Genomic DNA, 19,739 nt, shown 5'->3' with positions numbered 1-19,739 from the left:
TATTACTTCCAGCTTTCACTTCATTTGTCAGTGATATTAATCAATGGCTTTAAATATATAGAGAGCTCTATTTCAGCATGCAATTGAGGGGAAAAAAGGAAAAAAATTATATAAACCATTACCTTCAAGAGGAGATGACATTAACTTTTCTTTTTTTCTTTTAAAGGATAATGGGCAAACAGATACTTTAGGGTAATTGTTCTTAAAGTGTGATCCCCACATCACCAGCAGCATTACCTTGGAACTTGTTAAAAATGTGCAGTTTTTGGTTTTACCTCAGACCTGCTAAATCAGAACCTGTGAGACTGGACCTAGGAATGTGTGTTTTAATTAAGAAGTCCTCCAGATCATTCTGACGCACACTAAAGATTGGGAACCACCTCTTTAGTGATTAAGAACATGGATTTTTAAATCAGGCATATCTGAATTCAAATTCCAAATTCCATTGTTTAATATCTCTGCAACTTTGGCCAAGTTATCCAACTTCTTCGAGCCTTGGTTTTCTCAGTTGTAAAATTAGAATATCACCTCCCTCATTTGAATCAGATTAATGGGATTACTTGTAAATTGCCTAATGTAGAATCTTAAAAATGATTGTAGTATCCTTACTATTAAATATATACTATAATTTATCAGTGGTGGTCTAGTGATTAAGATTTGGCACTCTCAGTGCTGTGGCCTGGGTTCGTTTCTCAGTTAGAGAATCACACAACCCATTTGTCGGTCGTCATACTGTAGTGGCTGCATGTTTCTGTGATGCTGAAAGCTATGCCACTGGTATTTTAAATACCAGCATGGTCACACATAGTGGACAAGTTTTAGCGGAGCTTCCACATAAGACAGACTAGGAAGAAGGACCTGGCCACCCACTTGAGAAAAACTGGCCATGAAAACCCTATGAGTAGCAGCGCAGCATTGTCTGATATAGTACCTGAAGGTGAGAGGATGACACAGAAAGACCAGGCAGGGTTCTGCTCTGCTGTGCACAGGGTTGCTAGGAGTTGGAATCAATTCAACTGCGCTAACAATAATTTATTTGTTCTAAAACACACTGATCCTATATTAATATTTCTGAAATTGCATGTGTCTTATCGTCACATATCAGAAAAACATTGTGTCACTTTAATTGGTAGAGGTTTTTTTCTTAATGGTACCTAAGATAATGGTGCATTTAAAATTCAGTGATGTCTTTGATGCACTGATGTGATATTATGTTTAAGGTGCATGGGTACTGTCAAAGTTGGACATATAGTTTGAGTGTGTATTGATTGAATCAAGTTCTAGGATGGGATGAGTATCGAATTGGCCCCAAAGAGAGCAGGCAGTCTAATCAGTGACTGTAGAAGTTGAGTAAAACATAAAAATGGGAGTTGAACAGCTGATTGGGAGCATAAAGAGAAATGATCTGAAATGATATCAAGTAATCTAAACAAAGTTCATCCTGGTACAGGAAAAATTATTTTTATAGATTTTCTGTGTAGTGTTTTGCATGCTCCCCTTAGTCATTTGTCATCAGCCTTTTTGGCTTGTAACAAAACTGCTGTGGCACTTGAACAATATGCTTGCTATATCTTTGCACCCAGACCCACTGAATTGAAAAATCCAGGCTTTCCAAATACATATATCCATTATCTCTGCCAGAATCAAGTTAATTCTGTTCATTTTAGTTATAATTTTTAAGCAAAATTACTTTTCCAGTGCTCCTTTTAAGAAAAACTTCTTTAATGAGTTATACTTTTCTTTGAGTACCTGTCCTTCACTCCCTTCCCTTATGTATATTCTTTCTTTCTCTTCCCTTTTCTCAATGGTCCCTGAAAGAGAAAGTAGATAGTGGACACTTCCATTTTATAATTTGTGCTGGGAGACATTGCCCTATTATAATCTCCATGACGTGGTCCCATACCCCGACATGTTATCCTCCCTCTGATTGCATATGTCCCGTGATGAACTCTAGGCTGTCTTTGACCAACTTTAACTTTAGCAAGTTCTTTTTGTTTTGGTTGGAATTTATTGCTCTCTATGTCTACTTCAGTGTCTGCTTTTTATTATTGAGGCTGTTCTGTATCCAAGCATAAGATAATCCTTTATCCTACTGCTTATCTTTATTGCTTTTTCCTGAACTCCTCCCTTCTTGAATTTGAAAACTGAAGGAAAACAATCCTACGTAAATAATTTTAAGATTCTTTTATTAAAACAGCAACAAAAATACATAGCGTAGAGTATCTGGGTTTCATAAATTGTGTTTCCTACTTGTCAGATTGTAATTTCCAAGCATGCTCTTATATAGTTAACACAAGGAGGTCTATGCCTGACCTAGGATTTTTCTTTTTTCTTTTTTAGAAACTTGTGGTGGAGAATGTTGATGTACTGACACAAATGAGGACCAGCTTTGACAAACCAGACCAGATGGCCGCGCTCTTTAAAAGATTATCATGTGGGTAACTCATGATACTTTTTTATAAGCATTAAAAAGACCTTGACACTCAGTGTTTAGCTTGTGCTCAAAATCTGTAAACATAAATGTAAGTAGTAAATTATGAAAAGTACTCTTTAGCTTATGAAGAAAACTAGAAAATTTTTGCAGTCAAGCCATTTTTATGTGCTTCACAATTTTTTTTGCCCTACTCTTAGTATGATGTGTTGAATGTTATCAGTTAGTTCATGAACCTATTACGTTTAATACAGTAAATCTATATTAATTTAGACTAAAGGAAAATTAACTTTTATGTGTGTAACTTTCTAAAAATCAACTTTATTGAAGTACAATTTACATACAACAAAATGCTCACTTAAATTTAAGTGAACAGTGTGATGGATTTTGACAAATGTATATATCCACATAACCATTACTTCTTGTTTATTTAAAAGCCTTCCCAACATTAAAAATTAGTGAAATCCCGGGGCCTGCCCTGTGGCCGAGTGGTTAAGTTCTCTCGCTCTGCTTCGGCAGCCCAGGGTTTCTCCGGTTCGAATCCTGGGCACGGACATGGCACTGCTCATCAGGCCACGCTGAGGCGGCATCCCACATGGCACAACTGGAAGGACCCACAACTAAAAATACACAACTATGTACTGGGGGGCTTTGGGGAGAAAAAGGAAAAATAAAATCTTAAAAAAAAAAAAAATAGTGAAATCCCAAATAAAATAGTCTTTGTATTTGAGACAACCAGAGGAAGAGTTTATCTTCCCAAATAAAAAATAGTCCTGAACAAGATTAAAGCCATGCATGTATTTTACATTCTTCCCCTTTGATATTTTTCTTTTAAATGTTTTGCAGCTATAACATGTTTTATAAAACTATAAAATGATTTAGAGGATCAATTTATTAGGCTGTCTTGTCCTACTTAAAAAAAGTACAAACTTAATAAAAATGAATATAAATTAAATTACACAACAGGTTGCCTTGAACAAATCAGTGATTGCCAGAACTATAAAGGGAAAGCAACGGGGGAGTTCTTTAGGGGTAGTGAAACTGTTTGTAGTGGTGATGGTGGTAACACAAATCTACACATGTTAAAATCTTTTGCTAGAGCTATACACCAAAGGGATAAAAAAGGTGAAGTTTACTGTATGGTACTTTAAAATACGAAATTAAAAAAATGGGAAAGACAAGACTGACTTAGTAGCTTTATAGGGAGGAGGAGTGTAAATAAATACTTGGTAGGACATTATTTTTTAAATCTCTACCGGATTTCTTTTGTTCATTGTTTTACTGTATACTTATATTTTCCAGTCTTTTTCTCTTTATTCTTATTGTTTTTGTTTTTTTCATGTTTCTCTTATTTTTTAATACTTATTTCACCACCCAACTAACCTTAACCCTATTTAACGTCCTACTAATAAACAATGTTTTCACTGTATTATCTGGTTAGAGGCTACTAATCCACTGCAATTTTCAATGCCTTTTTACTGTTACTTTAACTCACCTGTTTGTGGAATTGAAACAAAATGGAATTTGTTAAAATTCTAAGCAGAACTTTCAAGTTTTCAAACTAAAATCCATAATCCTTTATCTAGATTCTGTTTGCTTGAATTTTTTTGTTTTTTTTTGAGGAAGATTAGCCCTGAGCTAACATCTGCTGCCAATCCTCCCCTTTTTGCTGAGGAAGACTGGCCCTGAGTTAACATCCATGCCCATCTTCCTCTGTTTTATATGTGGGATGCATGCCACAGCATGGCTTGATAAGTGACGTGTAGGCACCCGGGATCCAAACTATCGAACCCTGGGCCACTGAAGCAGAGTGCAAGAACTTAACTGATATGCCATTGGGCCAGCCGCAACCGTTTACTTGAATTTTGTGTGTAGTAGTGGTGATTCATGACTTGTAGAATTGACCAAAATCAAAAGCTAAATTGTTGAGTCTTAATGTGCCATATATATCGAATTTGTCTTAAAATAGAATTTATTAGATCTTTTTTGTGATTTGGAAAAAGAAAAGATCGGCTTGAGAGTGGCTCATTTAGGGGAATAGAGAAAGATACTCTTCCAGTTGACTTGTTTTTCAAAATACTCTCTTTAGTCTCAGATCCCTACCTTTATGCTTCCTTCACCCCTTATCCAGAAGTTGATGTACTTTTATAGCAGTTGATTTTCATAGTCAACAAGCACATTCTTTTAAATACTCTTAAAAAGAAAAAGCGATATAATTTATCAGAAGTAGCTCTGGATTGGGGAGCAATCTGGAATTATCAGTTTTAGGACTTTCTCACTGTGTGACTTGAGCAAATTTAATAATGTCCCTACTCCTTACTTTCTAGTCTTTGACACTACGTTTCTTGGGGCTAGGTTCATCACTTTACTGGCTCTCTTATTCCAGACCTTTATTTTCTGGTTTTCATGTACAAATTCTTACTTTTTAAAACTTGCTCCACTCACTTTTGCCCTGACCTCACCACCATCTACAAACCTACTGTTGCCTCCAGAGACCTTTACTTTAGCACTGCTTTGGATGTTATTATCCCGAAACGGTTGTACTAGTAAAATCTTGAATCTGGAGCTTCACTCTCAGACCACAGTTGTGTCTTCCAGCCCTCCTACTCCTTCACTCCTATTAAACTTTTTGTTCTAGCTCATTGAAACTTTGATGTCTCTCCAGTTTTCTAATCAGCCTCTTCCTGGCTTTACTTGCTTACTTATTTTATTCTGGACTATAAAATGTGATTACTGATTTTAATTGCATTCTCCTTTGTGCTGTCATACCCTTGACTTTTTGTTACGTTGAACATCCTAAGCAATTTCCCTGATCCTAGAAAAGTCTCCTGCTCCCTGGAAGCCTGGTCTGCTTGTGAAGTAACACTTCTTAAGTCTATTCTTAAACCTGCCACTTACTCATCCTACCACTCTTCATATTGCTAAACTTTTTGACTCAATTGTATTCGCTGTTTCATCTTCCCTAAGTACAGTGTAGTATGGCTACTTTCTTGACGCTTTTCTGAACAGGTCATTAGTGACTACTCATTTGCAAAATCTGCCCCTCTTTCCGCATTCTTATTCTACTTGCTCTGTAGTGTTTATCTCTTTTATTCTCCTTTTTATTGAAACTTTATTCTCTTCATTTGCCAGTACTTTTATCTCTACCTTTTTTAGTCATTGTTCTACAATCCTATTGGGAAAATTTATCCAGTCTTATTTATCACTGTGTCTTAAATTTTCATCCCCAGCCTTGACTCTCTCTATTGAGCTCCAGTTGTTTAATACCAAGTGCTAGTTTGACCAGAGCTGCTCAAAGTGTGGTCCAGGGACCAGAAGCAACAAGCAACAGCACCACTTAGGAGCTTGTTAAGGATGTAAATTGTTAGGTCCCCAGACCTACTAAATCAGATTGCTGGGGCCTAGCAGGTGACTCTTGATTTGCACTAAAGTTTAAGAAACATGGTTAGACATCTTCAGCTATATGACTCATAGATACTTCACAACGTCTCTGGAATGGGAAGGATCTTCCCCTCATGGGAGGTGCAAGTGGGTTGGGGAGATAAAGCCTGATAGTCTTTGGTAATTGACCATTTCATTACGTCCCTTGCCATCCACCCAGTGACTCACACAAGAAAACCTGGATATCCTTCCTGATACTTCCTCTTATCACAATCCACATCCAATAGCTGGATCTTGCAGATTAGAGTGCTAGTTGGTGGGTCACATTTGGCCCAAAGACATACTTTGTTTCTCCCTATGGTACATTAAATTAAAAAAGAAAAAATTTGGTCGTTATTTTTTAAATGGGAAATTTCACGTAAAAATCCAAACTTCTGGCTTCCCCCTCATTTCTCAAATAATCATCTTATTGAACATCTGATCTTCTGGGTCTCAGGTACTCTGCTGAGTGCTAGAGATAGATAAAAAGATTAATAAGACTGGTTCCTGCTCATGTGGAATTTATAACATAGTTGTGCCTAACATCATTTTGTTAACACTGCTATTTTAATTCTCATCGCATTTTGGCTTATACTTTGCCTGTTTTTTTGTTTTAATAAAAGACACTTATGGTAAAGGTTTAAACAAACCATACAGGAGGTAGAAAGTCAAAACAAAATAATTCTCTCCATTTCTACTCCTCAGAGCTAACTACAGTTAAGAGTTTTCTATGCATCTTTCTGTCACTTTGTCATCTGTATGCAAATTATATGTATGTACATACAATTATATGTATGTGTATATAAATGTATGTATACACATATGTGTGTATATATATATCTTTTTCTCTCATGTAAATGGGATCTTATTTTCTTAGTTTTCTTGACAGTCCATTTAGACTGTTACTGAAGGTCTAGATTATTGTTCTGTTTATATTTGTATTATATATTTGTATTTTTTGTATTTTTATATTTGTATTTATATATTTGTATATTTGTATTATTACATAGTACAGTGCCTTGTATATGGAGCGTAATTCAATAAATGTTTGTTGGCTTTTTAAAATATGAAAGTATTGATCCTTCCAATCCTAATTGCCTTTGATTTTGTTAGCCAAGTTTTTTAATATTAAATATATAGTAATAATTTTCAGAAAAATGCTCTCTAACCACAATGAAGTGATCAAATCCATTCATAGTGTTCAGCTGCCTAGTCTTGCAAAACTGCTTGTGATCTCAAAGGTCATTTTTTGTTTCTGGATCTCCACAGCTCAGTAACTTAAGAATGTAGCATCTCCAATTTAGAATGGACGTTCTGGGTCCATTTGAAGATTTAACTCATATCCACTCTGATCATTTTCTTCCTTTTTCTCCCCTTGTCTCTCACCTTCTTCCTACCTCTACCATTTCTGAGACAGGATTATACCGGTGGCTACTTACGATTGTTTCAAGATTCTGCTAAACCATCTAAACTATTTTAAAGTGTACTTCATTTGAAGTAAACTATAATTTCCTTAATTTTAATATCAGCTTTCAGTACTTTTGCCTCTTTAGTCATTTGTTGTAATCAAATTGCTATTAATTGTGCCTTTTATCATGGGAGTTTTATGACTAAGAGTTTTCTCCAAGGTTAAGAAAGACTCTAGTTCACACTCTTTTCTTCTCTTCTCCTCCCCTTGCTTTAAATTTAGCTGTTGACAGTGTCTTGAAGAGGATGACAATAATTGGTGTAATTTTATCCTTCCGATCATTGGCACAAGAAGCACTTAGAGACGTAAGAAACCATTATAAGTACATATATTTTATCTAAATAATCCCTTTCCATTTCCCAGAAATTAAAAGTTACTCTAAATTTTGCCTGGCAGTAACATAATTAAAATTCAAATTTTCATAGTTTTATAAAATACAGTATATAGAAGTTATAGTTATTTAAACTCATTTTGTTTTATATTGAAATGCACAGGGTATAACTTGCCTGGATATTGTCCTACTTTTTCAACTTTTCTCTTTATGAAAATACTCTCCATTTTGACTATACTCGGTTTGGTATCGAATACATTCCATTTCTATGTATCTTAGTCCTTTAGAAAATCACATGAAAATAGATAAAGTAACTTTTATGAAAACCAAAACTAATCAAATGGTAATATTTCATAAATTTAGAGGTTGCCATTTAAAAATAATTCTGCATTCTTATTTGTTGTCCTGTCAGGTCTTGTCCTATCACATTCCTTTTCTTGTAAGTTCAATTGAAGATTTCAAGGATCACATTCCAAGGGAAACTGATATGAAGGTAAAAAAAACTTCTATTTGGATTTTACGGTTTCTAAAATGAAATACTTAAGTTAGTTACATATGAGGTAAGATTTAATAAATCCTGTACTAGGGTAAAGTTTCTACTTTAGAGTGATCACTTAGCATGCTTGCCATTGAAAATGCATCTTTGGGAGCTCAGCACTAAAATATTATGTAGACGTTTTGAAAGTCAGTCTTCCTTGATCACCTGTAGCAATGTAAAATGAGTTGATGTTGATCTTTTTTTTCCTTAAACTGATAGCTGTTTATAAATGGTCATAAGCAGAGTGAGAAAGATAAGTCAGTGAAGTGAGAGTTGTTTTATTTTAAATAAAGCTCAATTCAATCAGTTTTTAAAAATTGATGTTAAAAAGTCACTACAGGGGGCTGGGCCCGTGGCCTAGTGGTTAAGCTCAGTGTGCTGCTCTTTAGTGGCCTGGGTTCGGATCCCCGGCACAGACCTACACTGCTTGTTGGTGGCCGTGCTGTGGTGGCAACGCACATATGAAACAGACAAAGACTGGCACAGATGTTAGCTCAGGGTGAATCTTCCTCAGGAAAAAAAAAGTCATAGAAGGATGTTAATTGTGGGCTATAATTGTTAAATTTTTTAATATCCTGTTTTTAATTAATAAATGTAAGATAGAAGGTTGGTAGTCTTATGTGAGTGCATAGTTTTTGTTTGTTTTGAAAATTTATTGATCATGAAATCCCACCACTGATCTAATCCCAGCAATGATTTACCAGTGGTTACACCTCTAGTAAGTGACATATCAGGGCTCATATCTATGTTTTCTAACCTTTCAATGTTTCTTGGAAAGATTATTTTCTGTTTTGCATATTTTGGAAAGCACTGACTGGAAAAAGTTATGTCTAAACTCTTTTGTATGACACTCAAGTCTCTCCTCAGATTGATGCCACTCTAGCTTTTTGAGGCTTATCTTCCATCGCTTGTTCCATCCTTCTGCTCTCTTCCTTTTCTTACTCTACTCCTGTCTTCATATGTACCCTGTGAGATAACTAGATCTTTCTGTGTGCATTCCTACATCTATCTGTTTTGTCCTCTAATTTATTCTGCCTGAAAATCCCACCCTTCTCTGTTTCTCTCTTTTGAAATCATACTTGTCTTTTAAGGCCTGATTCAGTTGCTATCTTCTAAGAAAGATGTCTTGATCCCCAAGTGATAAAGAATTTCTTTTTTCTTTGTCTTGTCAGAGAACTCTTTGTTTAACCATTGTAGAGTTAAGCACATTCTGCCTTGTATTATAGTTTAATTTTTCCACTTAAATTTCTACTAGTTTGTAAATATGTTGAAGACCAAGACCTTTTTTGCTTTATTTTTGTTTCTCCCACAGTGCTTTGCATAGAATAAACATTTGAGGTCAAAGATTGTCCTATGATTGAAAACTGTGTGAATAGCACAAAATTATTTCTTAAGGGAAACACTGTAGGAAAAAGAAGTTAAGAAAATTTTAAAGACAAATCAGTCCCTGAAAAGATACTAGTGTGCAGATTCTGAGAATGCTAATTAATATTCTAGCAAAAATTCAATTCTCTTAGCACCTGATAATTGTATTTAGTTTCCGGCAAACTTTCAACAGAACTTATTATTTTTTAAAAAGCCAAACATAATTTTTAATAGTTTTATTGAAATATAATTCACCTACCATAAAATTTACTTATTTTAAGTATACAATTCAGTGGATCTTAGTATAGTCACACAGTTATATAACCGTCACCGCAATTTTAGAACATTTTCATCACCCAGAAAGCAACCTTGTACCCATTAGCAATTATTATTTCTTCCCAGTCCCCAGCCCTAGGAAACCACTAGCTACTTTCTATCTTTATAGGTTTGCCTATTCTTGACACTTCATATGAATTATACAATATGTAGTCTTCTGACACTGGCTTCTTTCACTGAGCCCAGTGTTTGTAGGTTTATTCGTGTTGTAGCAAGTATCAGTACTTCATTTTTTTATTGCTGAATAATGTTCCCTTGTATGCTATATACCACATTTTATTTATCCGTTCATCAGTTGATGGACATTTAGGTTGTTTTCACTTTTTGGCTCTTACAAGTACTACTACTGTGAGTATCCATGTACAAGTTTTTGTGTGGACATATGCTTTCGTTTCTCTTGGGTATATCGCGGGAGTGGAATTGCTGTGTCACATGGAAACTTGATGTTTAGCCTTTTGAGAAACTGCCAAATTGTTTTCAAAGTGGCTATGTCATTTTGCATTCCCACCAGCAGTGTGTTTCCATTTCTCTACATCCTCATCAATAGTTGTTGTTATCTCTCTTCTTAATTATAGCCACTCTAGTGTGTGTGTAATGGCATCTCATTGTTTTGTTTTGCATTTTCTTGATGACAAATTATGTTGAACATCTGTTCACGTGTTCTTAATTGGCTATTTGTATATCTTCTTTGGAGAAATGTTCACATCCTTTGCTCATTTTTCAGTTGACTTGTTTGTCTTTTTAATTTTGAGATGTAAGAGTTCTTTATATATTCTAGATACAAGTGCGTTAACAGATACATGATTTGCAAATCTTTTCTCTCATTCTGTGGGTTGTATTTTCATTTTCTTCATAGTGTCCTCTGAAGCACAAAAGTTTTAATTTTGATAAAATCCAATTTATCTGTTTTTTCTTCTGCCTCTGCTTTTGGTGCCATTTCTAAAAAATCATTGCCTAACCCAAAGTCATAAAGACTTATGCCTGTATTTTCTTCTAAGAATTTTATAGTTTTAGCTCTTATGTTTAGGTCTCTGATCCATTTTGAGTAAATTTTTGTGTGTGGAGTGAGTAATGCATCACAAATTATCTAAAACTTAATCCATGGCATTCCATTTAAGATACACAGTTTTACTTCATATTTTATCCTGAGTTTTTGTTTGTGTAATATGAGAAGTAACCAATTATGTAGGTGATTTTTAAATGAGGTTTGAGCAGTCAGAATATCTTAAATACTTGAAATCCATATGTGTATCCAAAAAAAATTACTTTGTTAAGAATTCCTTTATCAGATTTTAAATCAGTACCCCTTAAAAAGTCTATTATAGTAAGTTATTTACCATATTTATAGATACATGATAGGCATTGAACCACTATAATTTTTCTTTAAACAAGTATGGACATAAACATTAGTTCAGTAATTTTGATTGAGTTTTATTCATCTCTTTTGGCTTGATATTTTATATCCATGCTTCCAAGAAAAAATAATCACTCTAGAATGATTCTGTTCGAATTTACCACAGAATAGTAGACAAGTTTTGTTTGGCCTAATGGTAGGAAGTTACAAGCAGCAGCACGTCGCAGAGTACTAGATCAGCTCTTCAGTGTAGGTCAGTGGTGCTGTAGTTCCTGCTTCAGCGGCTTCCGAAATTCTGTAGTGTTCTTGTAGGCAGATTCTAATTTAAATGGTATATCTTTTCTTACTAAAGTGAGATTTCTCAGAAATTTGTTAGAATAATTCTTAATCTGTAATTCTTATTTTTTATCAGGTTGCAATGAACGTGTATGAGTTGTCCTCAGCTGCTGGGTTACCTTGTGAGATTGATCCTGCCTTGGTGGTAGCTCTCTCTTCACAAAAATCAGGTGACACGTGCTAGTAAATACGGAGTAGTGTTAGTAGTTAAAATTACCAGGGCAGTGTTTATAGGTGTGATACTTATCTGTTTACTTAAATGCCTGCTTTATAGCAAACCTTTTTTTTTTTGGTAGCTGGTATGTATCAATGCAGAAAAGACAAAGATCCTTGTTTTCTGGAGCTAATGTTGTAGCATAGTCATCACACAAATTAGATATTTAAGCCGTGAGACTGGATGAGATTATTAAGGCTATTTAGTGTAGATGCAGAAGTGAGGATGTTCGGGGTCTGGGCCCTGGGACACTGTCAACGTTAAGACTCAGGGAGAAGAGGAGGAACTGCCAAAAAAAGAAAGTGAGAAGAAAGGACCCGTGAAGGAGAAGAAAAACAAGGAAAGAGTACCTTCCAGGAGAGTAGGAAGGGAATGATCAGCTATGTAGAATTAAAGGGTGGTGCTAACAAGAGCAGTGTCAGTGGAGTTTTAGGGGCAAAAGGCTGATTAGAGAGGGCCTAAGAGAGAATACAAGAAGAGGAATTTGAGACAATAAGTATAAAACAACTCTCTCAAAGAGTTTTACTGTAAAGGAGAGCAGAGAAATAAAGTTATAGCAGCTGGAGGCAGGAGTGAAATCTAGGGAAGGATTTTTTTCAGATGGGGAAGTAACAGCATTTGTATGCTGATGGAGATGGTCCAGGAGATGGCAAAATTGATATCTAGAGCAGTGTCCTGTTTTAATTGGACTAGAGCTGCTTGTCATGGAGGGTCTGTGCGTTATTATATAACAGTAAACATTTAAAAGGTTTTAAGGCCAGCCCTTTGAAATGTACCCAGAATGCTCTAGACATTTCTAGATTTGTTTACAAAGTAAACAACATTTCATCTGTTTCTGGTACTAAATTATCCTCTCCTACCCTCTTGCATGTAGCCTGGTGTTTGACTGGGTTCATCAGTTCTTTTTTTATTTAACAGTGCTTTGTTTTGGTCATTCATACAGTGTGTTAATTATAGTCATATGGATAATTAGTACTAATACTTAATTTGCTACAGCTGTATTTTTCATAATCAACCAAATTTTTTAAAGATACTCTGGCTCTTATGTTTAATTCGTAGTTACATGTGGTGGTAAATAGTAGGGTAACTGGAGGTTCCCAGATACCAAATCAGTCAAGTGCCTAGAAAACCGACAATTTTAGTACATATTACAGTGAATCTTTTAGAAGAGGTTCTCTCTTAAAAGCCTTAGGGCAATGCTAATTATTTTCACTTATGACTGGTTCTTTCTGTCTTCTAAAATGAAGAGGGTGGAAATCCAGTCCACTTCCCCCATTTATATCTTTTAAATAGTAAATTTCTAATCACATTCCTATCTATTGTAGAAAAAAAATTTAAGCATTTTTTTATGATTTTGCAGAGTAATTTTGAGATAAATCTTCTAAAGTAGTAAATAGAATTTTCTTGTAAAATAATTTATCATGAGTTTTCACTTAGGAAATTTTAGGATTCTAGTTATCCTAATCATATTTTTTGTCCTATAATCTTAAAATTTTCCTTATTATTTCATAGAGGTCCTTGAACTATGCCTAAGTAGTTGATAATAGCCAATAATAATGTATATTATTTCTGTTTATTCTGTATTTCTTATAACAGAATTGTCATCAGTTCTGTAGAGGCTCAGTAAAATACTTGATATAGAAATTAAAATTTGCTTTTTCTGGTTTAGATTATGAACTCTTAACCAATCTTGAAGAAATACCTTGGTTTTATTTTTAATTTTTCTCCCTTAGAAAACATAAGTCCAGAAGAAGAGTATAAAATTGCCTGCCTCCTCATGGTCTTTGTGGCAGTTTCTTTGCCAACACTGGCCAGTAATGTGATGTCTCAATATAGCCCTGCTATAGAAGGTAATCGTGGTTTAAAATTGTTTTGGCAATGGAAAAGTCATGAGTTTTGAGATAGTAGACACTTTTCAAGTAATTGATGTTCTTTTATAATAAAATGGGTTAAGTTCTGCCACTTACTAGCTGTATAAACTTGAAAGGTTGATTTTTCTTTTTCCGGGCGCTAGTTTCCTGATATGTGAAATGTGTATGTGTGAGCCTGTGGGTGCCTGAACTTGTGTGTGGCAGGGGATGGTAAGGGAATATTCAACTCTTAGGATTATTTTAAGGACTGAATGAGAAAATGTTTGGAAAGCAGCTAAGTACTTTTTTTTACGTTCCCAAGGCAATGTAAAACTGATGTATGGTTTCTTTTAAGGGTTTTTGAAAATTTACATATCTAACACAGGCATAATCATTTGGTGCTCTTTTGGCTACCCTTTTTTTTAAAAGCACTAGTCCTCCTGAAAGTGAAAGGAAAGCAAGGCAAGCAGGTCATGCCCTCACTCTGTTTTAATCATGCTACTGTCTATGCAGATTGTAAAGTGGTTAAAGATTTGCCTTCTGTGTATTATTTGACATTTTGGGGTCACACAGAAACCGCAAACTCTGTTTGCACTTTCTCAGGGCACTGCAACAACATACATTGCTTGGCCAAAGCCATCAACCAGATTGCTGCCGCTTTGTTTACAATCCACAAAGGAAGCATTGAAGACCGTCTTAAAGAATTTCTGGCGGTACGTATAATCGAAGAGCAAAACTCATGACATTTTATAAAGAAAATTAAAAATCATAACTGTGAGATGTACAGAGTAAATTCTCTTAATTTATTTTTTCTGGAAGGAGAAACAGGTGAAGGCAGGACATTAAAATCAAGGAGCAGTTAGCGTAGCATTTTTTCCAACTTAGAAATCTCTTGTTTCTAGAGCTCTGCAATGTGGCTTTTTGCTAAGCTAATGTTTGGGCTGCCTTAGAGTTTTGCCTAGGATTTGAAAAATGAAAAAACATAACAAAGGGAAATTGAAGCAGAGAGAGAATGTTCCCTCCAAAAGGATGTATTTTACTTATTTCCATTTATTTGGAGAAAGACTGTTAATGATGACAAGCTCAAAATAAGAATACTAATCACTACCAGAAGAGGGTGGTCGTGCTGACTAGCTTCACGAAGCACGGCTCTTAGTTTCTGTGTAAGCAGTGTTCTTCTTTTCCTTTATCAGGGTGCCTTTTCCATAGTTTACTTAAAGGAAAGATGAACACTAGAATATTTGCTTCTTTTCAAGTTAGAAATCCTGTTAGCTTTTTAAAAAATTTTTGTTTTAATTTTTAAAGCAAATATAGTACGGACTTGAAGAGAAAATAACCTCTATTTCAAAGAAAACAGTATTAAGATTTAAAATTTTTCTTTCCATTTCCTTTATTTCCTTCATTCAAGACTTAATGTCCTAATCTCACAGTGTTTCCATTAATTCAAACTCAATGTGAAATTTTCTTCTTATTTGAGTACTAAGAAATATAGTTAATACAGATATTGGAAAGAGAAAAAATCATTTAAATTGTTTTTTAAAAAAAGACTTATTCTGAAAAAAAAAACAGTTTTGAAGACCAACAGGAACATTTGATTACTTGATTTGATTTATTATCTTTGTGTCTACTCATACTTTAATAACTCTAAATTATTGCCTGAATATAAAGAATCTAAGCTCGTCTTATTTGTTATTTAATTGCTCATTATCTTATATATAGCTGCTGAATGATTGCAATGTGTTGCAAGTTGAAGCATAATGAAAATAAACTACTGGTGAACATTGCATTAAAAAAACTTATTTAAAATGTATGTATACTTTTAAGCTTGCATCCTCCAGTCTACTGAAAATTGGCCAGGAGACAGACAAAACAACAACAAGAAATAGAGAATCTGTTTATTTACTGCTAGATATGGTAAGTTTCATCTTAATTTTTATTAACAAGAAAAAAAGTTCCAGTCATTCCTAGTAGTCTTTTCTTGGCATTTTAGTGATTAAATAACAAGAGCTGAAGTATTTTTTTGATCCCTTGTGTTCACTCTCTCCAAGCCACCCACTTTCTAAAAATTACTGAGAAGACTGACATTACTTGTATTTTACCGTATGATAATCATATCAGAAAATAACAAAATAAAAGATTAGAATTACCTATAGGGTATTCTTTTATGGATGGTTTTTTACCCTGTTGGGAAACACTTGGGCCTTATACTTTTCTCGTGTATCAATTTTAACTCTTCCAGTTTTACGAGTTTTCTGTTTTCTGACTCCGTTCTGCCCATGTAATATAATTTCCTACAAGTCTTTATACCCAGTCAGTTCCTTCTCTTCACTGTCCATAGACCAGCCATACTTGTTTCTACCGTGTGACTCTCCCTCACTTAGAATAGTTTCCTTTACCTGTGGAGATCCATGTCTATCCTAATGATTCAGCATGCTCCATACCTCAAGTCTTTTTTCCAGATAGACTTTCCTGATTACTCTGGCCTACGTTAACATTTCTTCCCTTTTGAACTCCTCTAGTATTTATAGCTTTCTACTTAATTATAGTTGGTCTTATGTTTGATTTGACTTTCTAGCTTAGTCTTGAGTGCCCGGTTAGACTTGATGATACGGACCACATTTTAAATATGTTTGTATTCTATGTCTAGTATGTTGTTGAGGGCAATGAAAGTGCTCAGTATGTTCCTCTTGATTAATTGATTTAATTGAAAAGTAGTACTGTAAACATTTTGATAGCATACACTCTGGCACATTTACATTTCAGGTTTTAAAGTAAAAGGAAAATAATTTGTGTCTGTTTCCAATAAGAGTAACATAAAATTATGGTTTACCAGTTGTCAGTATATCTTCCTATAATAAGTAACTTGAATTCTGATGCATTTTTGGAATTTTTCAGATTGTGCAGGAATCCCCATTCCTGACAATGGATCTTTTGGAATCTTGTTTTCCTTATGTCTTGCTGAGAAATGCATACCATGCTGTCTACAAGCAAAGTGTTACATCTTCTGCTTAAAATATCTGCTTATTGAAGACAAGCACGCATTTTTGTTGCCTCAGTTTTTCCTGTAAACTGTGGAACTATTTTACCTTAAGGCCTGAAAAACAGTTTTGTGGATTATAAATTTCTTTCATATGGTTGTATTTTCTGATCATTGGTTTCTTAATACAGTTGTACTACAGTATACTTGGTTGATTTACGTTGCACATTCACTGAGTTCACTGAAATTATTCCTATAATTTTGGGATATCATTTGTTTGAAAAACATACATTATCTCTATGTTTTTGATATTTGATAATGAAAAAAAAACTTTGCTTGTTTATTTCTGAAAAAGAATTGTATTTAGTGATTATTTTAGATAGTGATATTATAGCATTCATCTGTGTGTAAATTATTTCATATAGGGAAGAGTTCTGATCTGTACCTATGGTTCTTATTGAAAACAAAACTGGATGTGCATTTCTGTGATGTTATGAATACATTTCTACTTTATTTTGAAACATTTGCCAAACTAAATACTAAAACACTGTATAACATTAAAAATGTTGAAGGACTGCTTAGCGTTAGAAGCAGACTGTGTCCTGAAATTCTAAAACAGCAGCATATGTTGTTGCTTGTATAAAGCCTAGTGGTAATTTTTAGACTAACTTCCATGGTGCCCTGTTGGCATTAGCACTACCATTGTACCCTGCTGTATAATAAACAATCTTAGACATTTATCAGCTGTTGATACAAATGTTAGTCCCTAACCACTTTTTATATGTTTTAAATTTTTGGAATTCAAGTGTACCTGCCATAACATAAAATAAACACTAGACTGTATCACTTTTTGAATGATTTCTTTAATTTGGGATCTTCAGAAATTTATTCAATCTATGAAAACTTTCATTTAAACTTAGTTTAAAATAAACTTTAGCTTAGTTTAGGAATGTCCCAGTATAGCATTCGATACCAGGTCATCTATTACAAGAGTTGCTTAAAAGTTTTGAAAAACACTGCAGTGGAAAAAATATTAAAATTAGAAAATAAAATTATATAACTTTTTTTATAAAAATTATGAACTAAAAGGAAACTTTTGTGCCATCAGCTTGCTAATTGTATCTGTGATCAAATAAATACTTGAAAGAATGGGAAAAAATTGATTGTGGAACTAGTGAAAATGTTCTTAAGAATTATTACATCAGTCAATAATTAATGGAAAAGATATAAAGGGCCTGTTGCTTGGTGGTTGGCACGGAGGGTGGAGCAGCTCATTTAGTTTGAAAACTAACCAGATGTTTTGTTCTTATTGGCATTGTAAGGACTTTCTCAACAGCTTTGTGTCTGGATATCACATAGAGCATTTGCTGTTCAGGGCTTCTTATGTGTACACTGGTAACTTGTGTTAAGATAAAAGAAAGCTGCTATGAACTCAGTTATAATGTTTTTCTTTGTTCAGAGAGTGGAATGAAATCGAGGTGCCACAAGATGATTGTTTTGCTATTTTGTGTATGGTTTCTCCAGTCTGTATTTAAAGCAGGGAATAATTGTCACTGTTGAAAATTTTTAGTGATTCTATGAGAAGTTTTTCAAAGAGAAAGAATTTTTTTTTGTTGAGTTCATAATAGTTTACATCATTGTAAATTTCAGATGTACATTATTTCTTGTAATGTCACCATATTTCTTGTCTGTCACCATGTAAGTGCTCCCCTTCACCCTACAGCCCCCTTCCCGTGGTAACCACTGAGCTGTTCTCTTTGTCCTTTTGTTTATCTTCCACATATGAGTGAAATCATATGGTGTTTGTCTTTCTCAGTCTGGCTTATTTCGCTTAACATAATACTTTCCAGGTCCATCCATGTTGTTGCAAATGGGATGATTTTGTCTTTTTTTATGGCTGAGTAGAGTTCCAGTGTGTGTGTGTGTGTGTGTGTATGTATATATATATATATATATACACCCCACATCTTTCTTATCCAATCATCAGTTGATGGGCACTTGGGTTGCTTCCATGTCTTGGCTATTGTGAATAGTGCTGCGATGAACATAGGGGTACATAGGTCACTTTCGATTGTTGGTCTCAAGTTGTTTGGGTAGATAGCCAGTAGGGATAGCTGGGTCGTATGGTAGTTCTATTTTTAGTTTTTGAGGAATCTCCGTACTGTTTTCCATAGTGGCTACACCAGTTTGCACTCCCACCAGCAGTGTATGAGGCTTCTAAAAGGGAAAGAATTTTTAAATGGAATAGTTTCAAACTTGAAATAGCCTCATTACACAGTGAACAGTTGAAACTAAGATTAAATGCTGCTTGTTTTGAAATATTAGGACCCTAAAGTGGTAATAACTTATTGGTAATGAGATCCTACGAGGTAACGTAGGCGTTTGAGTATGTGCACTTTGATTAGGGTAATATGTGGAAGGGCGTAAGAATGTACATAAGCAATTCTTTACCCTTGTTCAGGCCAAGAAAAGACCACTTAAATAGTCACCTGAAGCTTTTCTTGCCCACGTTTTTTTCCTCATATACCCAAACAGACTGACTGACTGGTGTACTATTTAATTATTCTTTACAGAGAGTTTTTCTATGAAAAGAGGGGGAGGGGGGAAGGCAAAGGTAACTTGGAGGAAAAAATTAAAATTTAAAGTAAATTGTCAGCTTCTATTTTTAGCATCTTGTTTGTTTTAACTTTTCTTCTAAATTTAAACTGCAACATACTGTTTTTGTTGTTTTCGCTACAATAATGTGATCATACCATGTATGCTAGCCTATAATCTACTTATTTCACTTGATAGTAGAAAAAGCTCTTTGATGTTCTTTTTAATGACTCCATATATACCATAGCTAATTTAACAATTTCATTTGGGTGAAAATTTAGGCCATTTCTTGTTTTGCATTATTATGAATATCTTGCATCTGTATCTTGGTGAACTTGGCATATTATTTCCTTTAGGATAATTTCTTACTAGTAAGATTGCTTGATGGAAAGATGTATACATTATAAATGCTGATACATATTATTAGATTTCCCTCCAATATGAATATATCCATTTTACTCCTGCAATTGTGTGTGTGAGTGTAATTTCCTCCACTATTGCCGACACATCTTTGCCTCTTCAAA

At 34.4% G+C, this 19,739-nt stretch overlaps 1 protein-coding gene across 1 annotated transcript in view; it reads left to right on the top strand.

Annotated features, from left to right (window-relative positions):
- Positions 1–17,463, top strand: part of NCKAP1 (NCK associated protein 1) — an 82,281-nt gene extending 64,818 nt beyond the window's left edge. Inside the window, exons 23-30 of the mRNA XM_046658449.1 lie at positions 2,341–2,434; positions 7,542–7,624; positions 8,063–8,143; positions 11,656–11,749; positions 13,527–13,643; positions 14,247–14,356; positions 15,468–15,557; positions 16,539–17,463. Of these exons, the coding sequence (XP_046514405.1) occupies positions 2,341–2,434; positions 7,542–7,624; positions 8,063–8,143; positions 11,656–11,749; positions 13,527–13,643; positions 14,247–14,356; positions 15,468–15,557; positions 16,539–16,655 (786 nt within the window). The 3' untranslated portion in view covers positions 16,656–17,463. The remainder of the gene's footprint in view (positions 1–2,340; positions 2,435–7,541; positions 7,625–8,062; positions 8,144–11,655; positions 11,750–13,526; positions 13,644–14,246; positions 14,357–15,467; positions 15,558–16,538) is intronic.
- The last annotated feature ends 2,276 nt before the right edge of the window (positions 17,464–19,739 follow it).

Source organism: Equus quagga, chromosome 4 (assembly GCF_021613505.1).
Source record: "Equus quagga isolate Etosha38 chromosome 4, UCLA_HA_Equagga_1.0, whole genome shotgun sequence".
NCBI lineage: Eukaryota > Metazoa > Chordata > Mammalia > Perissodactyla > Equidae > Equus > Equus quagga.
Note: the sequence above shows the minus strand (reverse complement) of the source record. Positions and strands in the feature narration are given on the sequence as shown.